Below are 24,570 nucleotides of genomic sequence, written 5' to 3' on the forward strand. Positions count from 1 at the left end.
CAATTAGATGCCCCTTGGCTCGTGGTTTCACACGAGCAACTATAGACAGCAACCGCATCTCTTGGGTCAAGTCCATTTTTTTAAAAACCTTTCAAGGATGATTGTTTAACAAAAGGGATAGAGCCGATTCGGATCAGAATAAGCAACTTCCTCCGTCCAACAAAGATGTCTCAAATTTGACTAAATTTTGATGCATCTATATATTAAGTCATGTCTAAATACATATAAATTTTGTCAAACTTGAGACATCCTTTGCAATCACGCACATACAATCACTCCTATTAGCGCACATGCATTTTACCTAAGCACCTCCGAAAGATAAGTTAGAAGATTTTGAGATTGACGAAATCACTGCATACACTTTGTAGTTGGTGCATCACTCACACTAAAAGGACATCGTCGGTTAAACCCTGCAGTGCTCATGTTAAGTTTAGAAGTTGAGCAGACTGAGTCCATATGAGGTTTAAATCTGGCAACAAGCAGAATAGTATATTATATAAATAAATTGCATGGAGAGAGATGGGTCGATGATCTTATGTTTTTTTAGAGGGGATGGGGATCGATGACCCATTTGATTATACTAGATGGGAATTGGCTCGACTCCAGGGCTGCAAATCAGTGCTCCATAAGTTCCATACCAATACGCCGAAGGGCGCTCAGATCTCCCTCACCAGCTCGACCGCAGTCCTGGGCTCCTGCCTCCAGGCGTGTATTCATGCTACTCCATGGTGCCAGTCATTTTTGTGCTTCTACAGCTGGGTTTTTTGAAGACTTGAAAAAGAAGAAACGAGTGTCTAAGTTTCTTAGGCAAATACTTTTCACTAGCTAAGCTAGGTCGCTTAGGCCGTCATCATCAATCTTCTGGGTCCATCGCGTCGGCGGCGATCCTCCCCTGAAATTGGAGGCTAATCTTCAGGTTAGTGGTAATCTCCTGCAGGTATGCTCTCTTCTCAGTTCCTCTTCCGATTCTCCTGCTTACCTAGTGGTTTAATTTAGACTCTTACATCATGCGCATTCGTCAGCATGGCTGTTACCCAGCCCCCCAAGATCGATGTATTTATCACCAAAACCTTTTTTAAAACCAATAACACATACGAAAATGTCTCAAACTGTTTATTTGCTGACGGATATTCTAGTGATTAAGTTACTTTTTATTACATACAGTTGATTAATTATCAAACTATGGCATGGTCGTTTTAATTTTACAAAGAAAAGAACATACGGAGTATAACTTTTTGTGTGTGTATGTTTTAGATGCATGGCAGACAACATGGCAAGCACGTCGCATCATATCGCAACATATGGACCCGAAGAATTAAAAGAGATCACTGGCGATTATACTGATGTGCTTGGTAGGGGGGGATATGGAGTAGTTTACAAGGTACTCTTCCTCCTCCTTCCTGTTGGCTTAGTAAATTCTATTACTTCTGTACTACCTCCATTCGAAAATACAAGGCCAAATCCTAAGTCTGAAACTCCAAAATATAAGGCCACTTTGGTTCTTGATATCTCCCCTCCCATATTCCTACTCCCAGTGGTTGTTGTGAAAATGTGAAATTGCCCGGGCCAAGCTGATGAATGCAAGGTATGTCTTGTCAGTACGCCATCCTGGCCATGAGCTTGCCTGATGTGCCTGCATAGTAGTGCCGATGATGCCTACAAAGTTCTGGATAAAATCCCTAAGAAGAGGAGGTAAATATCCAACGCCACCGTAAGTTGGTTTGGACCTGAATGGACCCCTTCAGCTGTTCAGCAAGTTTGGGAGCTTAGTTACACATATCTAAGATGGTGGGAAAGGTGAGGTTACTCTCGACCTCTCTGCGCCACTTATCTGGCCGTTGATCCGGCCGTTTGTACAGACGGCAAGGAACGGAAAGGTTTCTCAGATGGCATAGGGGACGTACAGCTGGGCTTAGGGTTACTGTTACGCCTAAACATCTCATTATTTTCTATACGGTAGACGTACCACATTGCACAGTCCCAGATCTACAAACCCAGAAACAAACGAATACAGCTTAGTACGTCTGTGTCTTAAATTATAATTGGTCTTTCAGTCTAATCACTGTGATCTACCTTTCTTTCATGGGGCCCTAGATATGGGATGAATGTGAAGGCCACGGCAAACACAAGCAAGGGCATGATGGAGTGGATAACAGCAATCCATAATAATAGGTATACTCACTCCTTGTAGAACCCTGTAAAAAAATGTCCTTGAAGTAACTCGGAATCAGGTCAGCAAGACAGCAGAAATGAGCTCAATTGATTAAGTAAATATAACAAAAATCTAGAAGTAAAACGAAACCCTGAATCTGAGGCCAGTCTGGCCAGCGGAAGAACATGCCAGGACTTAAAAGCATTCACATGAGCTAAATTGATTCACGGTTTCATAGTTCAAGTCAGAGTAAGCACCAAGGTTCCTAATATCTTTGATTTTAGATCAATAGATTTTTGCTCTTTTCCATTCCAGAGAATGAAAAACATCGTTCACATGAGTAAGCCAAAACCTTATTACAGAACTGGAAGCCTAAAGGTCTAACAGCTGTCTTGAAGTAGGACTTAGACTAGTAACGAAAGCATTCCAGAAATAGATTAAGACAGAAACACCAAAGTACAGCTTACACATAATAGGCATGGAAGCGGGTGTCTTCAGGTCTGTCGTCTGAGGCATCCCCGGGCCTGTCATAGTTGATGTTCTTCGCTTCTTCAAAGACAAAGTTGGGGAACCTCCGAGACTTCGATTTCCATCAGCAGGAGAAAACGGTCGAGGATCTGGATATTCCTTTTCGGACAGAGAGGTTGCCAGCGTTTTAGCCATGTGTGTCCAGCAAATAAGATATCGTGGGCGAAATTTACAAGCAGTCCATAACAGGGCAGAAGAGATCATCGGTGAAATCTGTGTTATTTGGGCTAGTTGAGACGATCTAACCGAAAATGTGTGGTTCTATGAACAAATTAGAAGAAAATTATGCAAAACCACCACAATTGGAGCAACCTTCTAGAAAAACCACATTTTTTTTTTTTGCAAATCAACACCGCTTTTGAGCACTAAGGTACTCCCACGCACTAATTAGCCGGTTGATTGCGTTTTGACGTAAAAACTGACAAATGGGCGCGCATGTCGGTGCCACCATAACGCCAAGCTGGACAACCCGCCCGAGCTGTCCGAACCCGAGCGCTCGTCTTCCCTGTCTCCGGCAGAGACGCCGCGGAGCTCTTCCGCTGGTCGTGCGCCCAACTGGAGCATACGGGAGGCGCCCGAGCCGGAGCTGGACCTGCTCCTCGTTGGAGAGTGCCCGCGACACGCCGGGCTCGACGACGCGTTTAGGGATGGGCGATGGCGGGCGTACTGGCGGACGGGCGTCTGTCGGCGGCGTGTACCAGTACCACCATGACGACTCGCTCCAGGAGAACACCAACCCATCGGGCTAGCAATACCTGCAGCACCCGCAGCCACTGGATCTCCTCATGCTCCGCTGCAGCTCCTCGTGCTCCGCTTCGCCCCAACCCACCCGCGCATCTTCCTCCATGACGCACCGCCGGCGCCGCGCTCTCCCTCTAGCGGACGTCTGGGCCACTGCGCCACTCTTCTTTGTCGACACCAATCTCCCCCGGCCTGTCTGCGCGACCACTTGTTAAGTCGCAGAGCCTGGTGTCCATGGCTGCTTCCAGCAGCACGTTGGAGTCCTTGAAGTCGCCGTGCACCACCTGGGGCTCGCACTGCACGTGGAGGTACTCCAGCGCCTGCCCCGCCTGTAGCGCCACGTGCACCCACCGTGCCCACGGCATCGGCACCGGCACCGGCGAGGAAGCTCCGCCTTGCGGCATATTATCGAACACGTTCCATGCACGGAGCTAGCTGAGCTCTATGTAGGCCATGGACATGGAGTTCGTGGCAGAAGCCATGCATGGAACATGCGGACGATGTGGAGGTGGCTCCGTGCATCTCCCTGGACCCATTCCTTCTTCCAATTTCAGGAAACTTCGACCAACGGTGAACGCCCCAATTCTTCGCCGTCGGCTGCCGTGAGCTCAGCGTCGTCGTTGCAAGCGTGCGGTGGTACAGGAGCTTCTTGTGACGCGCTGCAGGAAGGTGAAGAGCACGATGTAGATGGGCTGCGTTGAGCTCCTCCCCCGCGCCTCGAGCCTCCCCCATGACGCGCAGCTCGTCCGGCCGCCGCACCTCGCCGTCGCTGGGCTTCTCCAGCGCCGAATCTGCCTCTCCGCCGCCGCCGTTCGCGTTGCTGTACCGGCGCGCAAGCACGGCGCACCTCGGCGCATCGAGCAGCGCCCCGAAGCCCGGCGCCTCCTTCTTCCCCATGCCCGAGGACCGTCGCCGCCATCTTCTCCGTCGGCAAGCTGCATTGACTCGCTGGGGCTGGGGAATTGTCTCCGGCAGTGTAATAGGAGGCTTCGGTCGTCCGCGTCTTGCACGACCAGAGCGCCACCGCGATGGGCAGGTCGAACGGTCATGGGGGGCGGAGCGGCGGCGCGGATGGAGCCGCGCGGCGAGCTTGAGGACAATATACAGTGGCGACGGCGGACGGAGCAGGGGAGGGTGCCCCGGCGTCGGCCAGGCTCGTCCACGACCACGAGCTAGGGACCGGCGGAGAGGTGGGCGCCTCAGGGACGAAGTCCACCGTCGGGACAAAATTCATGATTTTTCTATGCTGTCCCTTGAGCGCTGATGTGGCGCCACGTTGCCTTCGACAAGTAGGCCCATGGTCAGATTTACCGTCAATTCGTGTTCAACTGAAAGATTAGTGTTCGGAGTGACCTGTATCTCAAAATCGGTGCTGATTTGCAAAAAATTAAAAAAAGTTGGTTTTCCTATAATGTTGTCCCAATTGTAGTGGTTTTGCGTAATTTTCTCGACAAATTAGCAAAAATGGGGCTCGGTGAGACGCCTGCCACAAAACTGTGTGGTTCCTTGAAATCTATGTAATCTATAAAATTGATCCCCACTAAAGTGCATACAATATTTGCAAACTACACATGCCAAAGGTGTTCACATCATCATCCACCTCACCATCCACATCCCCACTAAGATGTTTTTAATGTTTGCAAACTACACATGCGTGCACATCATTATTCACATCATGCAATCCACGAACAATTAATTTTGGTGACACCTTATACAGTTCAATTTTTTAGCACCTAAGACTTTTCACCTATTAATTTCATCAATCACCCATATTTCTTTTATGAATTGTGAATATTCAGGTCCGCAGCTTCTTTTTTTTATTTCTCCAAAATAGTTAGTGTTCATGTAAAAAATGCTCCTATTATTTTGCTTGATAAAGTCGTTTGATACTACAATATTCATATTTCTTTTGCATTTGATCATTTTATTATCATTTGTTCGTTACATCAAATACAAATATGCAAATAGAATTTTCTGTGGCAACGCGTGGGGAATCACCTAGTTTACTCTATTAGTGACACCATTTCTATTTAGCATAACTAGTAGTTTTTTTTCGAAAAGGGGTGAATCCCCGGCCTCTGTATCAATCGATGCACACAGCCATAACTTGTAGGTGGCAACAGCTTCAAAAGAGTTAAGAGCAGGTTTCTAAGTAATAGCAGCAATGTCCTTCCATTTGATTTGCATGACAGAACAGCCATAAAATAAATGAGTAACTGACTGTAGCTCATGACAAAAAGACAGGTAACATCATTTAATTTCTGCGGTTTACTAAGATTATCTCTAACGAGCAACTTATTGTTGATAGGAGCCACATAAACATGTGCACACTGGAACTGCTTATATGGGTAGCATGTGTAGTGTGCGTTCATAGAGACGAGTGCGGTAAGTGTTTGTTCTTATCCTGGAAACCAAAAACCATTTTCGGTGTCATCCAACATATAGAGGCCACATCCAACATATAGAGGCCACACAAGAAGAGGAAGCGTGCCTGGGGAGGGACTCCGAACTAACTCATCCTGCGTACCTGGGTCATCTTTGCGCATTTCTATGACCAGTTCTCTGATTTGTTCCCTTTTATTTGTTCCGACGAATTAAGTGAGCGGGGCCCGGTCGGCGGCCTGGAAGACCGCGCTGCAGCAGCAAGTGGCGTTCTTCGACAGCAACAAGGACGGCATCATCTCCTTCTCCGGGAAAGAAGCAGGTGACCTTAATTATATTTCGATGCATCATTCCTAATGATCTTCCTTTTTAAAAAAAATTATGTATATACATGCGGTATACAAGAAAAGATTTTATTTTTGTGTTGCTTGCATAGCAGATAACATGGGGAGCAAATCTCAAAGCACAGACGTGGAACCAAAGTCTAAAGGATTCAAAGAACTTCAAGAGATTACCTGCAACTTCTCTCAGATGCTTGGTGTGGGGGCACATGGAGTTTACAAGGTAGTATAAGGCACAACAGATTTGCAATTTCCAATAATTTACTTAATTAATAGATGTCTTAAAATAACACTGGGAACTTTTTCTTTTTCAACATTTCATACTGTATCATTAGTAACACCGTATGCATTATGAGCATTAACGAAGTTCATTGATCAGGGAAAGATGGACGGGAAAGAGATTGCTGTGAAGGTGTTGCTGGAAAGACCGGGTGGATATCGTGTGGAGTTTAAGAAGGAGATACGTAACCTTTTGAAGCTCAAGCATCCACATATTACACAGCTACTTGGCTACAGCTGTGAAACAGAAAAAAGACTAAATAATTTCACAAGAAAGCTTGATGACACAATGAAAACAGCTCTCTGCTTTGAGTACGCACCCAATGGAAGCCTTGAGGACTACATTTCTGGTACGGTGTCATGTATATTTTTCAGAGTAAAATAAAATTATTATAAAATCTGTGTTTTCAATTAGAATAAAATACACCACTAGTTCATAAATTCGGAACGAACGAATATTGTAGTCCATGAACTCAAAAACGCACACATAAGTTCATAAACTCGACTTAGTGATACAGATTAGTCCAAAAGACACGTGGCATGATCCTGGACCGCGGTTTGTAACTAGATTCATGCCACGTGTCCACTTTTAGTCTTGCCGAACCGTTTTTGGACTAATCCGTATCACTAACATGAGTTCATGGACTTATGTCTGCATTTTCTAAATTCGTGGACTAAAGCTTCGGGACTAGCAGTGTATTTTACTCTTCAATTACGACAATTTCATTATCCAATTTTGCAGATGAAGCACATGGACTTGATTGGGACACATGCTACAGAATTATTAAGGGAACCTGTGAAGGATTGAATTACCTTCATCATCGCCCATCAGGACCAATTTACCATTTGGACCTGAAACCCGAGAACATTTTGCTCAGCGGAAAGTCTGGAGACATGGTCGCCAAAATTGCAGATTTTGGTTTGTCAAGGCTTTTCACTGATGCAGACACCCGAATCACAGCGCAACGTTTAGGAACAGTGTAAGTTTGTTCCAGCCACACTAATTTATTGCCATCCGCGAGTAAATGGATTGCTTCGTGCCATTTCAGTCTTTTTCGGCGACAAAGACTAATGACATTGTTATTATGTCTCATAGGGGATACCTGCCACCTGAGTACATAGAGAGAGGAATAATCTCAAAAGAGTTTGACATATTTAACTTGGGGGTTATAATTCTAAAGCTAGTTGGAGGCATGGTACCCACCAAGAAATATATGAGATGCCTCATCAAGACATTGTTGAGAATGTAAGAAAAAACATTCCTTCACAATTAATGTCGAGAGCAATGGCCCTTATTCTTTTCTGACAAATTGAGTGTACTATTTTCTATTCTCATTGAAACACTAGCATTATATTTAAATTCTATAGGTACATAAAAGGTGGATGAGTGGACTAGAAGAAGCATGGCCACACCAAGTAGACAAATGCTTGGAGATAGGCTTAAAATGTATAGAACGTGATAGACACAAACGGCCAAAAATAAGAGAAATCATCAATCAGCTGAATGAGGTGGAGAGCATGAGAGAAGGATCAGTACCTCATGAGTCAAGAAACGAACCTGGGCCAGAACTAAGCAAGGTATACGCTGCTTTTATTCACATGATTAATCCATGAGATTCCAAATAGTCCACGAGAGAAATGAACACCATATCAACTTCTTTGAAATGGAAATATTTGTTGCAGACAAACACCATAACAAGGTAAAGTATTAACATAATAGAGTAATTTCTTTAGGAACATGTTGGATATTTGTTACATGTACTTGCTTGCTGTCTCCGAACGACTGAACGTCGTCTAGATGCAACAAGTCTTCAATTGATCTCACAATTAAAACACAGAAGTTATCTAGCTTGCAATATGAAATTGAACAGTGTAGGACTAATTAGCATGCATGTTTCCAAAAAAATTTTCGAAATGGAACGCAAAGCCTCTAGGTCTGCATTCTCGAATACACACAGCCATAACTTCATCGAAAAGATGGCATGCAGCCGACCACACCGGCTTACAAAAGGATAAAAATAAAAATCCTCATCATCATCTTTGATCTTTGACTAGCCTAGAGACAACCATCTTCTCCATCACCTACCACAGCCTATCGTCGGGGACATTCCACCAACAGAACGGCACCAGACCCCAACAAATATTGACCAATCCAACTGACACAATCCAGTATCAATCGGAAGAACCCTGTGGTTCGATTAGAGAGAGGAATAGCGGTAGGATGGGGTAACCAGTTCAGAATTTCAGTTTCAACTACTCCCTCCGATCCTAAATTTTTGTCGTGGTGAACTAAAACCACAACAAGAATTTAGACCGGATGGAGTATTAGTGTATTACAGAATCAACATCCCACACAGCACAAGGACTCGTCTACTTATCCTCCTCCCTTCGAGCTCGCTGGACTATCTTGGGCTTCCAGGACTTGCACCCAGTCTAGGCCTTGGCAGCGACGATTGAGCCGCAGGAGACCGTCGAGGCCGAGTTGACCGAGGTAGCACTGTAACACCAATCAAAAAGGTCAGAATTGGAAGTATCATCTCCGCAGTAGAGCTTTGAGGCAACACCTTCAACTAGGGGTAGACATTCGGTCATGAGCGGAATTTTGGTCTTGTAATTTCGGTTTTTTCCTGATTCAGATTCTATAATATGATGTCCGAACTTTGCTGAAGAACTCTGCTACCTGAATTTGTCTTTTTCGGCCATGACCAAAATTTATATAGGTTTGTGATAGCTCCAAAAAAAATATTTAGATTCAGAATCAACATATACACTCAGTAGCGGACCTAGAAATGAAAACTAGGAGTCATGTGTGAGAGCACGGACACCGGGAGTGAGGACACCCCTTTTAGGTTCGGTAGGAAGGGGCGCGAGAGTGTTACGAACTTCACCGTCAAGCTCAAGACATTGTCGGTTTACCAAGGTTCAGGCCACCTGGAGGTGTAAAACCATACGTAATGATTGATTTGTATTGCTCAAGTGGGTGGTTCTGGTGTTACAATGGAGGACTTGAGCTCACGGCTCAAGTCCTTTCTTTTGGTGACTTGAATCTCTACGGTCTCTGGTTGATTGTCTTGTCCTTTGATCTCTTCTAGTCTCGTTCTTCTTGTTGATGAAGCGTAAGGGGCTACCACAATGGCGGACAGGTTTACGCGACATGCATATTGCTACAGAGAATTTCCACGCTACAAGACGAATCCGAAGCTGGCCGCCTGCTCTCTGTGGTTCTGCACCTAGGAGCCGTGCCAGACCCGTGGCACAAAGGGTCTTCAGGCCTGTCGGGGCCGGCTGGTGATAAACCTGCACAAAGCGCTTTACCCGGTCAAAAGGAAGAAATGACTTCGCTGTGCCCAGCCTGTAGCCCTGCGTGGCACTAGTCACACCCGTAGTCGAAAGGACCCGCGGGCGCAAAAGGGCGGGTAGGCGCGAACCGGCCCGATCCAATGGGTGCCCCCATGACCTACTGATGTCACGGATGACGCATCCCTCCGCCGGCATCAGGCCAGATGCCCCCACGGAGCGACGAAGGGATGAGGGATCAGGTACTGTTGTGTGCCCAAAGGTAAGTAATCGGCCCGCACTCCTGAACTCGGGATACCCTGGTATTCCTGGGGCCAACAGTAGGTGTAATCCATATACAAATACATATACATACTAAACGAAATGTATAAAGTAAGGTGTGGCTTAACTGCTTAAGACATAGCTTGCCATGTTGGTGGATCCACCACTGTATACACTTTAAGGGATTGTTCAAAATAACTGTTGACCCGCCCCCTGTATCGCTCAAGGCTACCGCACCCCCCCCCCTCGAGCAAAGCACACGCGGTATACAGTGGAGGGCTTCCCCCCTTCGTCCCTCCGGTGACGCAGCAGCTGCCAGAGCTGCCCCCCCCCCTGCCCCTCCTTTGCCGACTGCGGGCAGCAGTGGCACAGAGGGGGCCGGCCGGCAGGCGGCGGCAGTGCGGGTCTGGTAGATGGACTGCGTGACGGCTTCTTTTTTTGGCTGGCTGCCGTCGGAGGAAGGGGGCGGTGGTGGTGGCTGCCCGGGTTCGCTCTGCCTGTTTCACTGGCTACCTTGTGGGCAGAGGTGATGATCTAGACGGCGGTGCCTTCGTCTCGGCGGGGGGAGCATAGGCGTGACGACGCGAGGGATGTTGGGCATGGCTACCTAGTTCCGATGGCTAGACGACGAGCATCGCAATCTTTTCTTGTTGGTCATCAGCTGAGCTTTAGAGGTGCCCATTGGACTTCAGCTTGACGTGGTGCCCCTATGTCGGGGCGGCAGCCCCGAACGGCTATTCTCTTTCTCAGACCGATCTAGGGGGTGGCTCTGCGGGAGGCAGATCTAGGCCCGGGCAACTATTTTCATTCGTGGCCTTAGATTGTCGGACGCAGAAGGCTGGTGATGTGCGTGCGGGTTGGTGGTGGCAGTCTGGTCGGTCCCCATGTGGCAGGTCTACAAGTAAACCTTGGGCGAATGCTTTGTCTTGGTTGCTAGACGGGACCAACGGCGGCGACACTCTTTGGCGCCACGTCTTTCTTGAAGGCGTCGTCATGGCGGTGTTGTCTCTCCTCCGCTTTGGTTTCTCCGGGGAGGAAACCCCAGACCCGTTGGATCGGGTGAGGGCAACGTGTCTTGTGTCACTTACCTCTTTGTGCCTCATCTTGGATGTTCGACCAGCCGGAGGGACCATTGGTGGGTGTCGGTGGTCGGTGGCGACGAATTGTTGGACAACCTCGGCTTTGGTGGTCACACGAACACGTCTTCGGTTTTGGTGAGCTCTGAGTGAAAACCCTCCACCGGCCTTGGTTGTTGCCAGCGATGGCGGCACTCTCAGTCATCGCTCCCCTCTTTGGAGGCATCGCTGTGGAACCCGTCACCTCTTCGGCGATGTTCGTTTTTCTTCTTTGACTAGGAGGTGAGCAGCCCTGGGGTCGGCATGGATGTCGGAGTGGTGGCTCTGGGTTTTTAGCCTCTGCCGTGTTGTGTTGAGTTTCTTGGGTGTCATCTTTTGTCGCTAGGGCAACTTGGTCTTTGACTTGCATAGGGGTGCGGCCTCAGGGCCGACTGAATGCATTCTTTGATTTATGGTTTTTGATAGGTTTTCCTTATAAATTTTCCAATTCTTTTTCGACTTAATCAATCAGTGGCATTGCTTAGGTTTTGAAAAAAGATAGCTCCAAAAAAATTACAAATTTTGACAACATTTCGCCTATTTTTCTGACAGAAGTTTCATATAAAATTGACAACAACCAATATATAAGCAGTTCAGCATAATAATTCAGTATGTATCTGCGCCTTTGGCCGCGAGAGCGAGGGATTGGAAACTAACGGGGATCGATGAATCAATTGGGGTGGCCAGTGGGGATTAGGAAAGTAGAATCGTCAAGGCGCCAATTTAGCCCTGATTGCACTTGGACTTTTGGCCTAGGATGTGGTATGTCGCGTTGATTGGGCAAGAAGAATGGTCGGTTATCCACAAGTTCAGTTCAACAGTCTTTTGTGATTGATACCCAAAATTTGGTCTTTTGTGAATTGATACCCGAACTAATAAAATAAATTTCGGTCCATACATTTTTCTACCCAATTTTTTTTAACTGCCCTGTTCGGTCTCAGTTTTTTCGGTTTCTTTTTTTCGTTCATAGCCTTTTATGTCCACCCCTACCTACAGCAGCAGCAAGACGCATGTATTGGCAATGTATAAAGTGTTAGTTTTGTTTCTAGAATATACCATGCTGGGTATATCATATATTGAAGAAGAGTGACCTTGACGCGGTTTAAGCCCTAATTACAACTACTCACATGAGATCCACGGTACAAGTCCACACGGCAAACTACTACAACTTGAGCCTTTGAACAAGCCCGCACTCTTCCAAGTTTTTCCTTCCTCACCGATCATATGAAGAATACGATTCACACTGGGCGCCACACCATCAAATACGACCGCATTTCTATGCTTCCAAATGCACCAAGATATTAACGTGACTCCCGTTCAAAGATCCATTCTTTTGTGCAAGCCAGGGACCGATAGCGTGGACCACCACTCAACCAATCTACCCTGCTGTCCCAGCGTCCATTCCATCTTCCTCCATAAACCCAAAATCACCATCCACACTTCCCTAGAAGTGACACATCCAAGCAAGAGGTGATCGATACTCTCTTGCTCTTGCTCACTGGGCAATGGGCCGGATGCGGCAAACTGCGACAGCGTAATCTATCTGCCGTCCAGCATCGTCCTCTCACCACCAGCCACATGAAAAATTGGAATCTTCTCACAACCTTGGAACACCAAAACTCAGCAGCGCCGGGCAAGTCCTCGTGACCACCAAAGAAAGCTGCATACGCAGAAGAAGCAGAGTATTGACCAGTGCCTCCCCATCGCCATCTAAAGGAGTCCTCCATGTCCGAGAGCTCCACACCATGAACAAGATCCCAAACTCTGAAACTCTCCTCGAGGACGTGAATGGTCAGGTTAGGATCTAGGTCCAGTGGTTCCAAGCCAAGGCATCTGCGACAGAAAGTTTCCTTGCCCTCTTGGCGATGGTCTCAAACATATTGGGGCCAAATCACACAGGGGAACCTCCTCTAACCAAGGATCGATCCCGCCAAAAACTCGCCCGATTTCCATTCCTCACCACAACAACCGTTGCCGCAGAACACACCTCAGTCGCTAAATTTGGTATCTGAATATTGAATTCAGACCATGGTCTTTCTGAATCCGACTTCTGCAGCCAACCCCATCTAACTTGAAGAGCAATGTTGAGCAACCTGAGATTCGGTATACCGAGTCGTCCAGCCAAATTCTGCGGGGAGCAAACCGCTTGCCAGGAGACCAAACAGTGGCCTCCCCTAGCATCCTTTCGGCCCTTCCACAAGAAACCCCGGCACACCTTCTCAATCGATTCAATAGTCTTAAACGGAAGGGCAAGAGACATCATGGCATAGATAGGCATCACCGACAAAGTGTGACCCACCAAGGTGAGCCTGCCTCCCGGTGAGATCAATGGCGTAGACCAGGATTGAAGTATCTTCTCCAGTTTCTCCACCAAAGGCAACAACTGGACAACTCCAGGTTTTCTCAATCCGAGTGGAATACCAAGATAGGTGCAAGGGAAAGGCTTGATCTCACAGCCCAAAATTTGGCCCACAAGGGCCCCTTGATCCACAGAGCTGCTAATGAGATGGGCATGTGTCTTTTGAAAGTTTACCCGAAGGCCAGAAGCAACGGCAATGTCCTCCAGAAGACCAACGCAGGTCAACAACTCCCCCTCGGATGGCTGAATGAACCCCACCTCACCGTCGGCGAAGAAAGAGGCGACAGACCCCGAGCTGCCAAACGTTGGAAGAGACCACATTCCTCAGCCTTGCACAACAACATATTGAGGACATCCATAGCCAAGATAAAAGGCATTGGAGATAATGGATTCCCTTGACGCAACCCCTGACAATGAATAATTGGAGCTCCAGGAATCCCATTAAGAAGCACATGAGTTAAGGCGGAACCAGGAGAGCTCCAATCCATCCGAGCAACTTGTGACGAAAACCCAACCGCCGAAGAACATCGAACAGGAAGGACCAATTGAGCGAGTCAAAAGTCTTCGAGATGTCCAATTTCAACAGCACCACTGGCTGACGCAAATTCTACAATCGCCTTGTCGTTCCCTGAACGAGCATGAAATTATCGTGGATACAACGCCCGAACGAAAGCACCTTAATGGGAGCCCACCAACCTGGGCAGCTCAGGGCCCAGCCTGTTAGCAAGGGTTTTGGAGAGCAACTTTCCATTCGCATGAATTAAACTGATGGGTCAAAAGTCCCTCATCGACGCAGTCCCTTGGGTCTTAGGTAACAGGAAAATGTAGACCAAGTTCACCATCTCAATGCCCCTACAGTCCAATGACGAGAAGGCCTTGAAGAAATCCAGTATATCATCCTTTATGATGGCCAACCAAGCAATGAAAAAGCTGCCCGTGAAACCATCCGGCCTAGGGTACTTGTCCGCTGACAGATCCCAAACCACCCGCCAGATCTCTTCCTCCAAAAAATCATTTTCCAGGCCTAGCTAAAGGCCCAACATCTCCACCACCCACAAAGTCCAAGTCAAGGCCAAATTCATGATCTACTCCAGTGCCCAGAAGATTGGAAAATAAACCATCCACCACATTCGACATCTCCGGGTGGCTGGAGGTCAAGGTTCCTTCATTACCCAACGAAGCAATATTGTTGTTACGCTTCCGATGAATGGTGCTAAGATGAAAAAGGCGTGTATTCGCATCCCCTTCCTTGATCCACAGGAGACAAGAGCGTTGCCTACAATAGTATGCTCAAGAGAGGATAGGCCGAGCAGTTTCTTTTTAAGCAAAGAGCGTAGCCCCCTCTTCGCCACAGTAAGACTACGCGCCTCCATAGCCACGTCAAGCCAAAGGATCACTTCGGTGGCCACCAAAATTTGCAACTTCACATTCCCAATGAACTTGTCACTCCAGCTTTTGAGACGACGAGCCGTATGCCTCAACCGTCCTGCCACACGCTGAAAGGGATTTGAGATTGGCCGGTCATCTCCTTTCCAAGCAGCCTCCACCACTTCCTGAAATCCTGGTGCTTTAGGCCAAAAAGTCTCAAAGTAGAACCTCCTACCGATCCGCAAGTCTGCAGCCAAATCCAACAACAAGGGGGCAGTGGTCAGAAGTCGCCATATTCAACGCCGAGAGGTAGGCATTAGGTAGAAGCCCCTCCCAGTCCACTGAGGTGAAAAACCGATCAATTCTTTCCAAAGTAGGACTGGCTCTCTCATTGGACCACGTGAAACGACGACTCGCCAAATAGAGTTCCTTCAAATCCAGGTTAGCAAGGAGACGTCAGAAGCAGACCATCATACGACGGTGCAATCTCATATTGTTTTTGGCCTCCGACCTAACAATCAAGTTGAAGTCTCCAGCAACAGCCACGGGCCCAAATGGATATCTATGATATCCCTCAACTCTTGTAAAAAAGTATGTTTATCGTCCTCCCTGTGAGGACCATACACGCCCGAGAACCATCAAAAACCACTTGCAGAATTGACCCTCACCGTGATGACATGTTCCGTGATATGGGGATTTGAGAGATCCACGTGATTCACCTTCCAGGCCAAGATGACACCTCCATGAGTGCCCAGAGCAGGAAGGAAGAAAAAATCAGAAAATTCAGAACCCATACATTCGGCCACAATGCGAGGCGTGACCACCTGTAGCTTCGATTCCTACAAACAAACCACATAGGCGTCCGAGGCCACCACCACCTGAAACATAGCGATACGCTTGGCTAGAGAATTAAGCCCGCGCACATTCCACACCAAAATTTTGGGGTTTGAAGTCGACATATTACATATCCACACAAACCACCGAAAAACCCCAAGTACACAATCAGACCACAACTGCCGTCGGCAGTTCGTCCGACATAAGGGGTAACACATCAGGCTCCTAGCTAAAAAGAGAAAGTATAGCAGATATGTTCTCCTAGGACAGTGGCTTCTCGAATAGCTTTGTGAAAGCCATCAACGCCTCACCAGTGATCTTGTCACCCTCATAGGCCAAGCCCAAACGAGAAATGAGGGCACGTTGTTGCCTCTTAATGGACGAGCCAAGAGGGTGTCTATGAACCTACCTCATGCTTCCGCGAAGAGGTCTCGCAGCCACCGATCTTCTCAGATGAACCGAAGGCAACAAAGGCGGTGGAATGGGAAGCAGCACCTCCGGCACCCGCCTGCATCTCCTTATGAATGTAATGAGATCATCCCCATGGTTCACGGCCCGGGCCGGAGTCATGACAGATGCGAAGTGAATGGTTCTGATGTCGCCTACAGATGAGACCCCCCAACCCCTCCGAGATGCTCACGCAGAAAGTGTCCATCACAGGCTGTGCCACCAGCGGCTCACCATCATCGAGGGAAGGAAGAGAAAAGGACATGCCGGCCAGCACTGTCAGTCGAGGAGCATACGAGAATGCAGCATCATGAGGGGCGATAGAGGGGCGGCCACCACAATTTCCTCGACGATGTTGCGAACAGGGGAAGTGACCGCAGATCTTGGATCGAGTCACCAATTCTTTGATCCCCACATCCACCAGCATCTGTTGCACAAAGGAAACAACCACCTGTTCCAAGACCTCCTCTTCCACACACATTGGGTCCAGGCACAGCTCCGAGAATCCTCTATAAATCATGCATATCGCAGACGCGTCAAGTGATTGTTGAACATAATTGTCCGAGCGCCAGGAAGCAAACGTGGTCACCGGCGGGCCGCCCACTCTGGTCCAAACAACACTCATGCCACCAGAACCTGCTGGTCCTCTACCAGCAGATTCGCTATCCACCACGCCCTGCACACAATCAAAGGTATGAAAACGAGGTCTTCGCTGAGAGGGGCCACTCCCAGGATCATGGGGGGGATCATTGCTGTCATCTCCAGAAGAGGCATCGTCCGATAAGATATCAGTGAAAGCCTCTCTATCTTCCACTTTGAGCAAGTGAACGACCACCGGGTAGTCGAGCACGCTGACCACCTCCAGAATCATGCTTTCCCTGTGCACTCGCAGATCATCCTCACTTGTGTTGTATGGTGCTGGAGGTTCTGGGATTCCCAGCAAAAGTTCCCAGGAAATCTTCTCCGGATTGTCAGTCCATGCCACCACAGAGAAACGCCCCATATCTGAGCGTGATGCAGTTCCAGTACCAATTCGCTGAACCCAGCAGGAGGGGCCAAGGATATAGTCTGCAGTGCCGTTCACCCAGGCATGAGGCAGAATACCTGCCATCTCCACATGAATTCTGTAACGAAAAGGTCGTAGTGTTGCCCGCATCTGTCTGTTTCCACCTATTGAAACTCAAAGAAAAGCCGGTCCCTTGCATAATCCCCATCGCAAGAATTGCATCGCAAGCCGCCGACTTGGAGCAGACGTAGAGGAAGTTCGCCGGCCAGAAGTGGTGGAGTAAGAAATTCCCACCGCCTGAGGGCAGGCCCTGTTGATGAGGCCCGAGACCGTAGAAGCCGCAACATTTTCCCTTCCCCTGATGACATGAACCACCAGGCGGGCCTTCAAGGACTCCTCGGCTCGTCAATGGTAGCAGAGCGCGGAATGATGCGACGCTCCAGGCGAGGGTGCGCGTCTAGGGCCCCAACTTGTCGTGCAGAAACCACTGCCGCCGCCTCCACCCGCACCACCAGGGGAGGGGGGGCGGCGCGACACACACTAGAGCCAGACTAACACGTGCCAGAGCCACCGTGGGTTGGGCCGGAGCAACCCGCGTCGGTGCCACCACCGCCGAACCAGCACCCAGCCTCAGAATGGGGTTTTGGCGCTGGCGGGGTTGCTGTTGAAGATGACGAGCCGGCCGCGGCGGGCCCTCAGCGCCCCACGCCCCATGACCCTCGGTGAGACACGAGCGATAGCGTGTAGCTGGCGTTGGTACACAGCGCAGCCACATGGTCATCGCCAAGGCAATTGAAGCACTTTTCGGCCATCTCCGGCAGGATGTCTTTGTTGACCACACGGGCAGGCAGAACCGGACTCAGGCGCCGGCGACTACGGGGTCGCTTTTTCCCCGCCCCATGCCAGCCCTCTTCGACGGGCTCCTCCACCAGAGATTGGACCCGACCCCCAAGACGAGACGCGACCGGGGACCTCGCCGCCGGCACCACCGGACGGACCACCATGGAAGCGAGCTGGGGACGGACCACAGGACATGAAGAGGGGACGCCTTCATCACCACGAACCGCCGCGCTGAAGGAGCGCACGGATCTGGAGGCGTCGGAGGAGTAGGTGCTCAGATCCACCCTACCCGGGGCGCCACTAGACGAACCAGACTGAGGAGAGAGTTCCATGTGGAGCGGGAGGAGGGAGACGACCGACTAGGCCTAGGGGAGGTGTATGGATGTGGACGTCGTCGCCAGAGTGGCGGCGGCTGAGGGGGCGGTCGCCTAACCTACCGCCAGTCACAACTAACTTTCCATTAACTATTTCAGTAAGCCCGTGTAAAGTGCTATGACCAACCATAATCACATTGGTGAAGCATGTCAATTTCTTATTTTGCTCTACCTTGTGACGTTAGATTGCTTTGTCTAAATTTTATCACTGGTTTGCAAGAGCATGGCTCGTCGGTTAGCACGAGCACCGATGACAAGGTCATCCTGTACGTCCAAACACAGGGTGGTAGACCCAGTACCGTACGTGCCTGCAACACCATTCGAGGAGCCCTCCAGTCTCTCCACATTAACTTCATCGAGAAGGACTTGTTCGACAGGCCTGACTATGCCGGGGAGGTAGAGCGGCTGTCGGAAAACATGTTCTACTGTCTACAAGTACCAGTCTTGTCCATTAATGGTGAGTCTGTCCGCGACGCTCGAGACCTGCTGAAACTACATGAAGACGGGGAGCTAGCAGCGTTGTTCCAGCGAGCTACCTTGGCAGATTCCTAGGGCCACCTGCGTGATTGAATTGAAGATAATACTTTGTGCAACTATGCATTTGACAATGTTTGCCGGCCTCCTTTGGTTGCTGGCCGGATCTGTTCCTGCCGCATGTTCAAAAACATTTGTTTACGTACACACCCTTCATTTTACTTAAAACCCATGGTGTGAACCATTTGAAGTTTGGAAGCCATAGCGCAAACTGGTCTGATACTGAATCCTATGTTCGAGTGTTGGTTTACTTTTTGCATGTTGTAAACCGGTAGCATTCTGAAGATTCAGTTTAATGATGTTGTTTATACATCTAAGTACTCCAACTTCTATCTGTTTGAACCTCTTGATGCATCAATGCTTTTCTACTTGCAGGTTTCAGTTTGATTATGTTTTTGATTGGACAATTATTGTAAGTGTCCACGGTCACAGATACCTATTTAAGTGGGCGAAGTATCCGGTGAAAAACATCTCTATGGTGCAAACTGTGAAAACTCCATCGAATTTTTTTAAAAAAAATCTCACAAAAATCACATGTGTTAGAAAAGTGATGTTTTATATATGTCTAAAATTTCAAGTCCAAACTCAATTTCGTTTGGTAGCAGTGAAAAAAACAAAATTTTCTTTTTAATTCCTTCCAAATGCTTTTGATTTTGAACTTGAAATTTTGCAGATTTGTAAAACATCACACTCTCAACATATGGTATTTTTGTAGAATTTTTTTAAAACTTGTAAACATGATTTTTATGGAGTTTGCACGGTTTATACCGAATGAAAGTTTTCACCGGATACTTCGCCATTTAAATGTCTCAGTGAGAAAAACGGTAATAAGAAAACATCTCGCTTCAAGGAAAATGATATTTGAAAAAGCGTTTAAATCTCAGGAACGTGTGTGCATGTGCTCATAAAGACATGGCTAAGGTTTCTTATCCCAAGTTTAATCACTCCCCTTGAAAATGGAAACCTTTGTAATCATGGGACATGTTTGGAACGCAAGAAGAGAGGCGAGGAGATCATAACAGAGGTTGTGCTATATTTTCTTTCTTTTTTTGTGTGTTTATTGGTTCCTGCGTTCCAAGAAAAGTCATTACTACAATCTCTACGCCCGGGCACATTCCTCGCCCTCTCCGTGCTCTGAGGCTTTCGGCACGTGCGTTCCTCGCGCTGTGGGATCGATCTGTCAGCGACGCTGACGCTATGACGGTTCGTCTTGCGTACGTGGCGTCGGCTCGTCGTGCCTTCGGGTCGGTCCGGGGTGGGGGGCTGGGGGCACGTGGTGGGCTTTCGTCTTGTTTTACTTTTCTTTTTTCACTTCCTTCCTTTGGCAAGGGGCGTCTCTGGCTCTCTGCCGATCTGCCGCTGCTCGCGGCTGCTACCCAGTTCTCGACGCCCGTCTTGCCGTGGCCTGCTGCTTGCTCCGCCGTTTTCCCGGTGATTTGGCCGGCGTTGGGCGTGCGTCCGGCGTGTTCTTCAGCGGATCCCTTTCTCTCGGTCCTACGCTGCCGTCGAGTCTTCATCTGCTCCAATCGCTGGTGTGTTTCTTCTCCTTTTTCCCTTCGCATTTTCTTGGATTATTCCGTTTCGCCGCCTTCGTACGTACCTGGGATCCCATCTTGTTTTTTGTTGATGTTGCTGTTGTTGTGGGTGTGCTGTCTGATACGATTTGGGGCTTGTTGGGTTCTTCACTTCTGCAGTCTGTTCTTGGTGTTGCAGGTTCTGGTTGTTTCCAACTTTCCATCCGCGTTCGTTTTTGCTCGGGGTGGTTACAGGATCTATGAAAGAATTACTTACTTTTGCTATGCAGAGCGGGAGGAGGTGTTTGACGGAATTCTCCTATGAGGAGTAGGGCAGGAAGCTGCCGCCGTGGACGTCGCCGAGGGGGCCTCGCGAAGCCAAGAGCCAGATGTGGTGTTCCGACGAGGTGGAGCCCCCGCACCCTGCGTGAGAGCGGGCGGCTTTGGGAGCCAAGTCACGCCGCCCCTAACCGCTGGCTTTTGCTGTTCCCCCTTCCTACCGCGTGACCCCGCCAGCTAGCGTCGGCAAGTGCTCTCCCGAGTGATGTCGCTGGTGGGTGTTCCAGGCCGCCGAGGGCGCCGCTGGCTGTGGTGGATTCACCATATGTGAGGGCGAAGCAGGCGCAGTTAACGCAGTTCACTTCCATCTATAATTACGCGGTATGTATTCTTCTTCCTCCACCCACCCCATTGTTTCCCCCATTTTTGTTTGTCTTTGTTTCTTGTTTCGCCCAAAAATTAAAATTAGTTGTGGTGTTTGCAGAAGGTCCAGCTTACAAAGGTTCTGCGGCTAAACGTCCATCCCGGAGTGGGAAATTTTATCATACATGCTTTCCCTAATTAGTTGCAGCGGTGTATGTAATAACCATTTTTTTAATGCCCAAATAGTTAGGTCAGATGTGGTTGTAGGTTGGGAATCTTATGTATTATTAGCTGTTCATTTTAGTTCATGATGAGGCTGAGTAGGTTCAGTGCCGAATTTTCATGCTGCGATTTAGAATAATATAAGAGATGGAGTACAAGGGTAGAACTGCTAAGAAATACCTAGGCTTTTGCCAGGCAAAGTGAAATTTGGGGGGAACGTTTGTTTTTCTGACTTTTTGATAGCTTGCTTTCTTCGGGTGTTCATGTTTGATGCATTTCCTGGCCCACGAAATAGATATCTTGTTTCTTTACTCGATCCTTTCTATGAGATAATTCTTCTTTCATATATGTTTCTGAAACATTAATAATATGCACAGCTGTACATTATCGGGTTCAAGTTAGACTTATTTGTTCAATCGATGTGCTTAAGAGAAATTTATGTTTTCTGCAGATAGAAGGGCAGGCTGATGAAATAGCTGTTGATGATACTTGCAGTTTGCTTTTTCGCACCACAACACACCTGAAGTCTAGGAATTAAGTTGAGGATGAAATAGACTGAAAGGGTGATAAGTCACTCTAGCAGCAGGTCCCAGGTAAATAGTTGAAGACAAATATTGGTACCTTAAACAATAAGTTACACAAGAAATATAATACCAGAAAGTTATGTTCAAATTTATGTTTAAGAGTTGTTTATTCTGATTGAAATGGGCAGCAAGATTGCAAGCTACCTATTATGTATGTCAGACTGCAAGCTACCTATCAACCATCATGTACATTGAACTATAGGATTTGCGCTTCGCCTTCAGCCATCCTCTATGACGGGCACCTGTCTGCTACTTTTTGTTTAACCTTTAGATTGGTTTAACCTTCTTTCTTATGTCAGCTTTGTTAGTGCTCACTAGACCGAAAACACCCAACCATTTCGTATTGAAACAAGTATTAATGTACATAATTCTCCTTGTTTATATGTATGAATTTCATATGTATAAAATGACTTGTTCTCTTCTCTGTGTACCCAATTGGTAATTTATGAGTTCTCTTCTCACTAGACGATGATACAAGTTTTAATGTAAGTTATCCCATAGTAGCTAGCGGTAGAATTTTCCAATTGTGTATTACAGTAGTTAACCACCTCTGATTTACATGTTATCTTATCTTCAGTGATGTTGTATGAGTCCCTGAGTGGTCCTGCAAAATAATTTGCAGTTCATCTTTCACCACTTCTCTGCTTTATTACTCTCTTCTACATGTACTATGCATTCTACTCCCTCCGTTCCTTAAAGAATGGCATATTAGGTTTCATTAAGATAAGGCTTTGATCATAAATTACTATATTAAAGTGTGGTCTATATGTCATGAAACCACAAATATCATGAAGTACTTTTGATAACGAATCTAACGATACTAATTTTATGTCATATAAAACACATCTTGGTATAGTAATTTGTGATCAAAGCCTTGTCTTAATGAAAGCTAATATGCCATTCTTTAAGAAACGGAGGGAGTACTTAAGATCTTTTTAAATTACCCGTGATAAAGTTTACATTCGTTTCCGCGGAAGGTTTCATATAGTTATTGGCTAGAATATTACATGCGACCCATTGGCCATTCAGTTGCGAACTCCAACTGAGTGGTGGTCATTGTGTCGTCTGTTCACCTCTTCAGAATTCCAATTTTACCTATAAATGCCTTTGGTAACTCCTATCTTATCAACAATTTCTAACAGTTTTCATGTCTGAATTTTTGTTCTTTCCTTGCCAGCATGAACTGGTTTGCTTTGCTTGGAGTTCTCCTGTACTAAAGATTCAAGAAAGCAAAACCAAAGGCGCAGACTACACAAAGATTATGCACCAACATTTAATTACAGAAGGATCAGGATCTTAGCTGCCAGTTCATAGGGAAAACATGTATTTAGATCTCCCTAATGGGTATTATATCTCTCTCTCTATTGAAAATTAGGTATTTATCTTAGCATTGTTACTGAATCTATCTCCATGCTTGAGAGAGTGCACTTGAAAGGGCCAGTTGGCATCCAACTCTTGGTCATCTGCCCTCTCCCGTTGTTTCATCTGTTGAAAACTGTAACAAAAACTTGGAGACATAAGCTTTACCAGGATTATGAAGGAACCCAACTTCATGTAAGGAACATTGGTGGGATAATCTAGAGCATGTAATTTACTTTCCCTCCAAAGATTCATTGTTAGCTTGGTTCTTTTAGTGTGTATGATTTAGTTTTTCAAACCAATGCAGAGAAGTATTTTAAGTATTAGAGGTGTATTATTTCTCCCGGTCGCTATGCATATTGTTTTGACATTCCTGTATGATTTATTTTTGGGACAGTTGCTAGGATTACTTGATTGTAAAAGCAATAGTTGGTTCTGACTTTTGATCTAGAATTCTAGAACTAACCATATCTAGAGTGCCAATGTTTAGAGATTTTGTGCGTGGAACTTTATTTTTGTATTTAATTTGCGGCCATGAAGATGACCATGTAATTACCAAATATATTGTTTGTGTTTCTGTTTTTTGTCAATCATGCATAAATGTCATCAAGCTTCTTGCTGCTCAGTTTATTTAGCTCCTTTGCGAAAGAAAAAAGTTTGTTTAGCTAGAGGAGTACTTGCTTTCCACACTTTTAACGTCTTGACTCTACCTTTTCAAACCTGGGAATAACATATGCATGCCTGAGAACGAGGCAAAGCATATTATTTTTGGCTGCGATGTGATAGAACTGCCACAAATGAGAAGAAGACGAAAAGATTCGAAGTGCAGGATAATGAAACACAGTGGTGGAAGTTCCATGGACATGTGTATTTAACGCCAAAAAATTCTCGAAAAGTTCTCGAAAAGTTACGGAAAATTATGTATAGATATGATGGTAACAAGGCGGGCAATGCAAAAAAGATGTGATCAGCAGTGCTGCAACACACGTGAAGTTGCAGTTTATACTATGCATACACTAAGCAAAACCTGAGAAATCACTATGAATCCAGTTATGTAGAAGTGTTGACGGCGCGGCGAAGCGCACGTTTCCGTCTGGTATGTTGCAATGTCATGCAACGAAGAATGTATGCGATGTCATTGGAGGTTATGCAAACCCAACTTTAACGGATTTGCCGAACTAGAGGAACGAAGAGTGTGGTAGCACTCCTGTACAAGAGTTTGGATTCTGGAGAGAGCTGAACCTGGGAAAAACAGGGATTCGCGGGAAAAAGCTGTGCAGTTCGTCGGCCTTGAGAGGAGTTGTATCTACTGCGCCTGCGCGGTCACCAGCAATGCGGAGGGCGCCGACGCGGTTGAATCTACTGCTAAAACCAAACATACCCTGAATTAT

General features: G+C 47.1%; 1 protein-coding gene and 1 long non-coding RNA gene across 12 annotated transcripts; both read left to right on the forward strand.

Annotated features, from left to right (window-relative positions):
• The first annotated feature begins 185 nt into the window (after nucleotides 1-185).
• LOC106866632 (cysteine-rich receptor-like protein kinase 13) lies at nucleotides 186-10,098 on the forward strand. Its single transcript, XM_024463642.1, has 9 exons — nucleotides 186-1,381; nucleotides 2,095-2,172; nucleotides 5,730-5,806; nucleotides 6,021-6,125; nucleotides 6,243-6,367; nucleotides 6,524-6,773; nucleotides 7,166-7,403; nucleotides 7,520-7,669; nucleotides 7,792-10,098. The coding sequence occupies exons 2-9, from the start codon at nucleotides 2,102-2,104 to the stop codon at nucleotides 7,808-7,810; spliced, it is 1,035 nt and encodes a 344-aa protein (XP_024319410.1). The 5' UTR covers nucleotides 186-1,381; nucleotides 2,095-2,101; the 3' UTR covers nucleotides 7,811-10,098.
• A 10,034-nt stretch (nucleotides 10,099-20,132) lies between these two features.
• On the forward strand, nucleotides 20,133-23,516 carry LOC104584513. Of its 11 annotated transcripts, none has more exons than XR_002966549.1 (5): nucleotides 20,133-20,390; nucleotides 20,553-20,571; nucleotides 20,663-21,032; nucleotides 21,136-21,829; nucleotides 22,998-23,516. It is a non-coding gene; the product is annotated as an uncharacterized LOC104584513 (long non-coding RNA). The 11 variants fall into 11 exon arrangements; XR_001407395.2 differs by lacking the exon at nucleotides 20,553-20,571 and adding an exon at nucleotides 20,572-20,577; XR_001407393.2 differs by having other exon boundaries at nucleotides 20,553-21,032.
• The last annotated feature ends 1,054 nt before the right edge of the window (nucleotides 23,517-24,570 follow it).

This window comes from Brachypodium distachyon, chromosome 4 (assembly GCF_000005505.3).
Source record: "Brachypodium distachyon strain Bd21 chromosome 4, Brachypodium_distachyon_v3.0, whole genome shotgun sequence".
NCBI classification, from domain to species: domain Eukaryota; kingdom Viridiplantae; phylum Streptophyta; class Magnoliopsida; order Poales; family Poaceae; genus Brachypodium; species Brachypodium distachyon.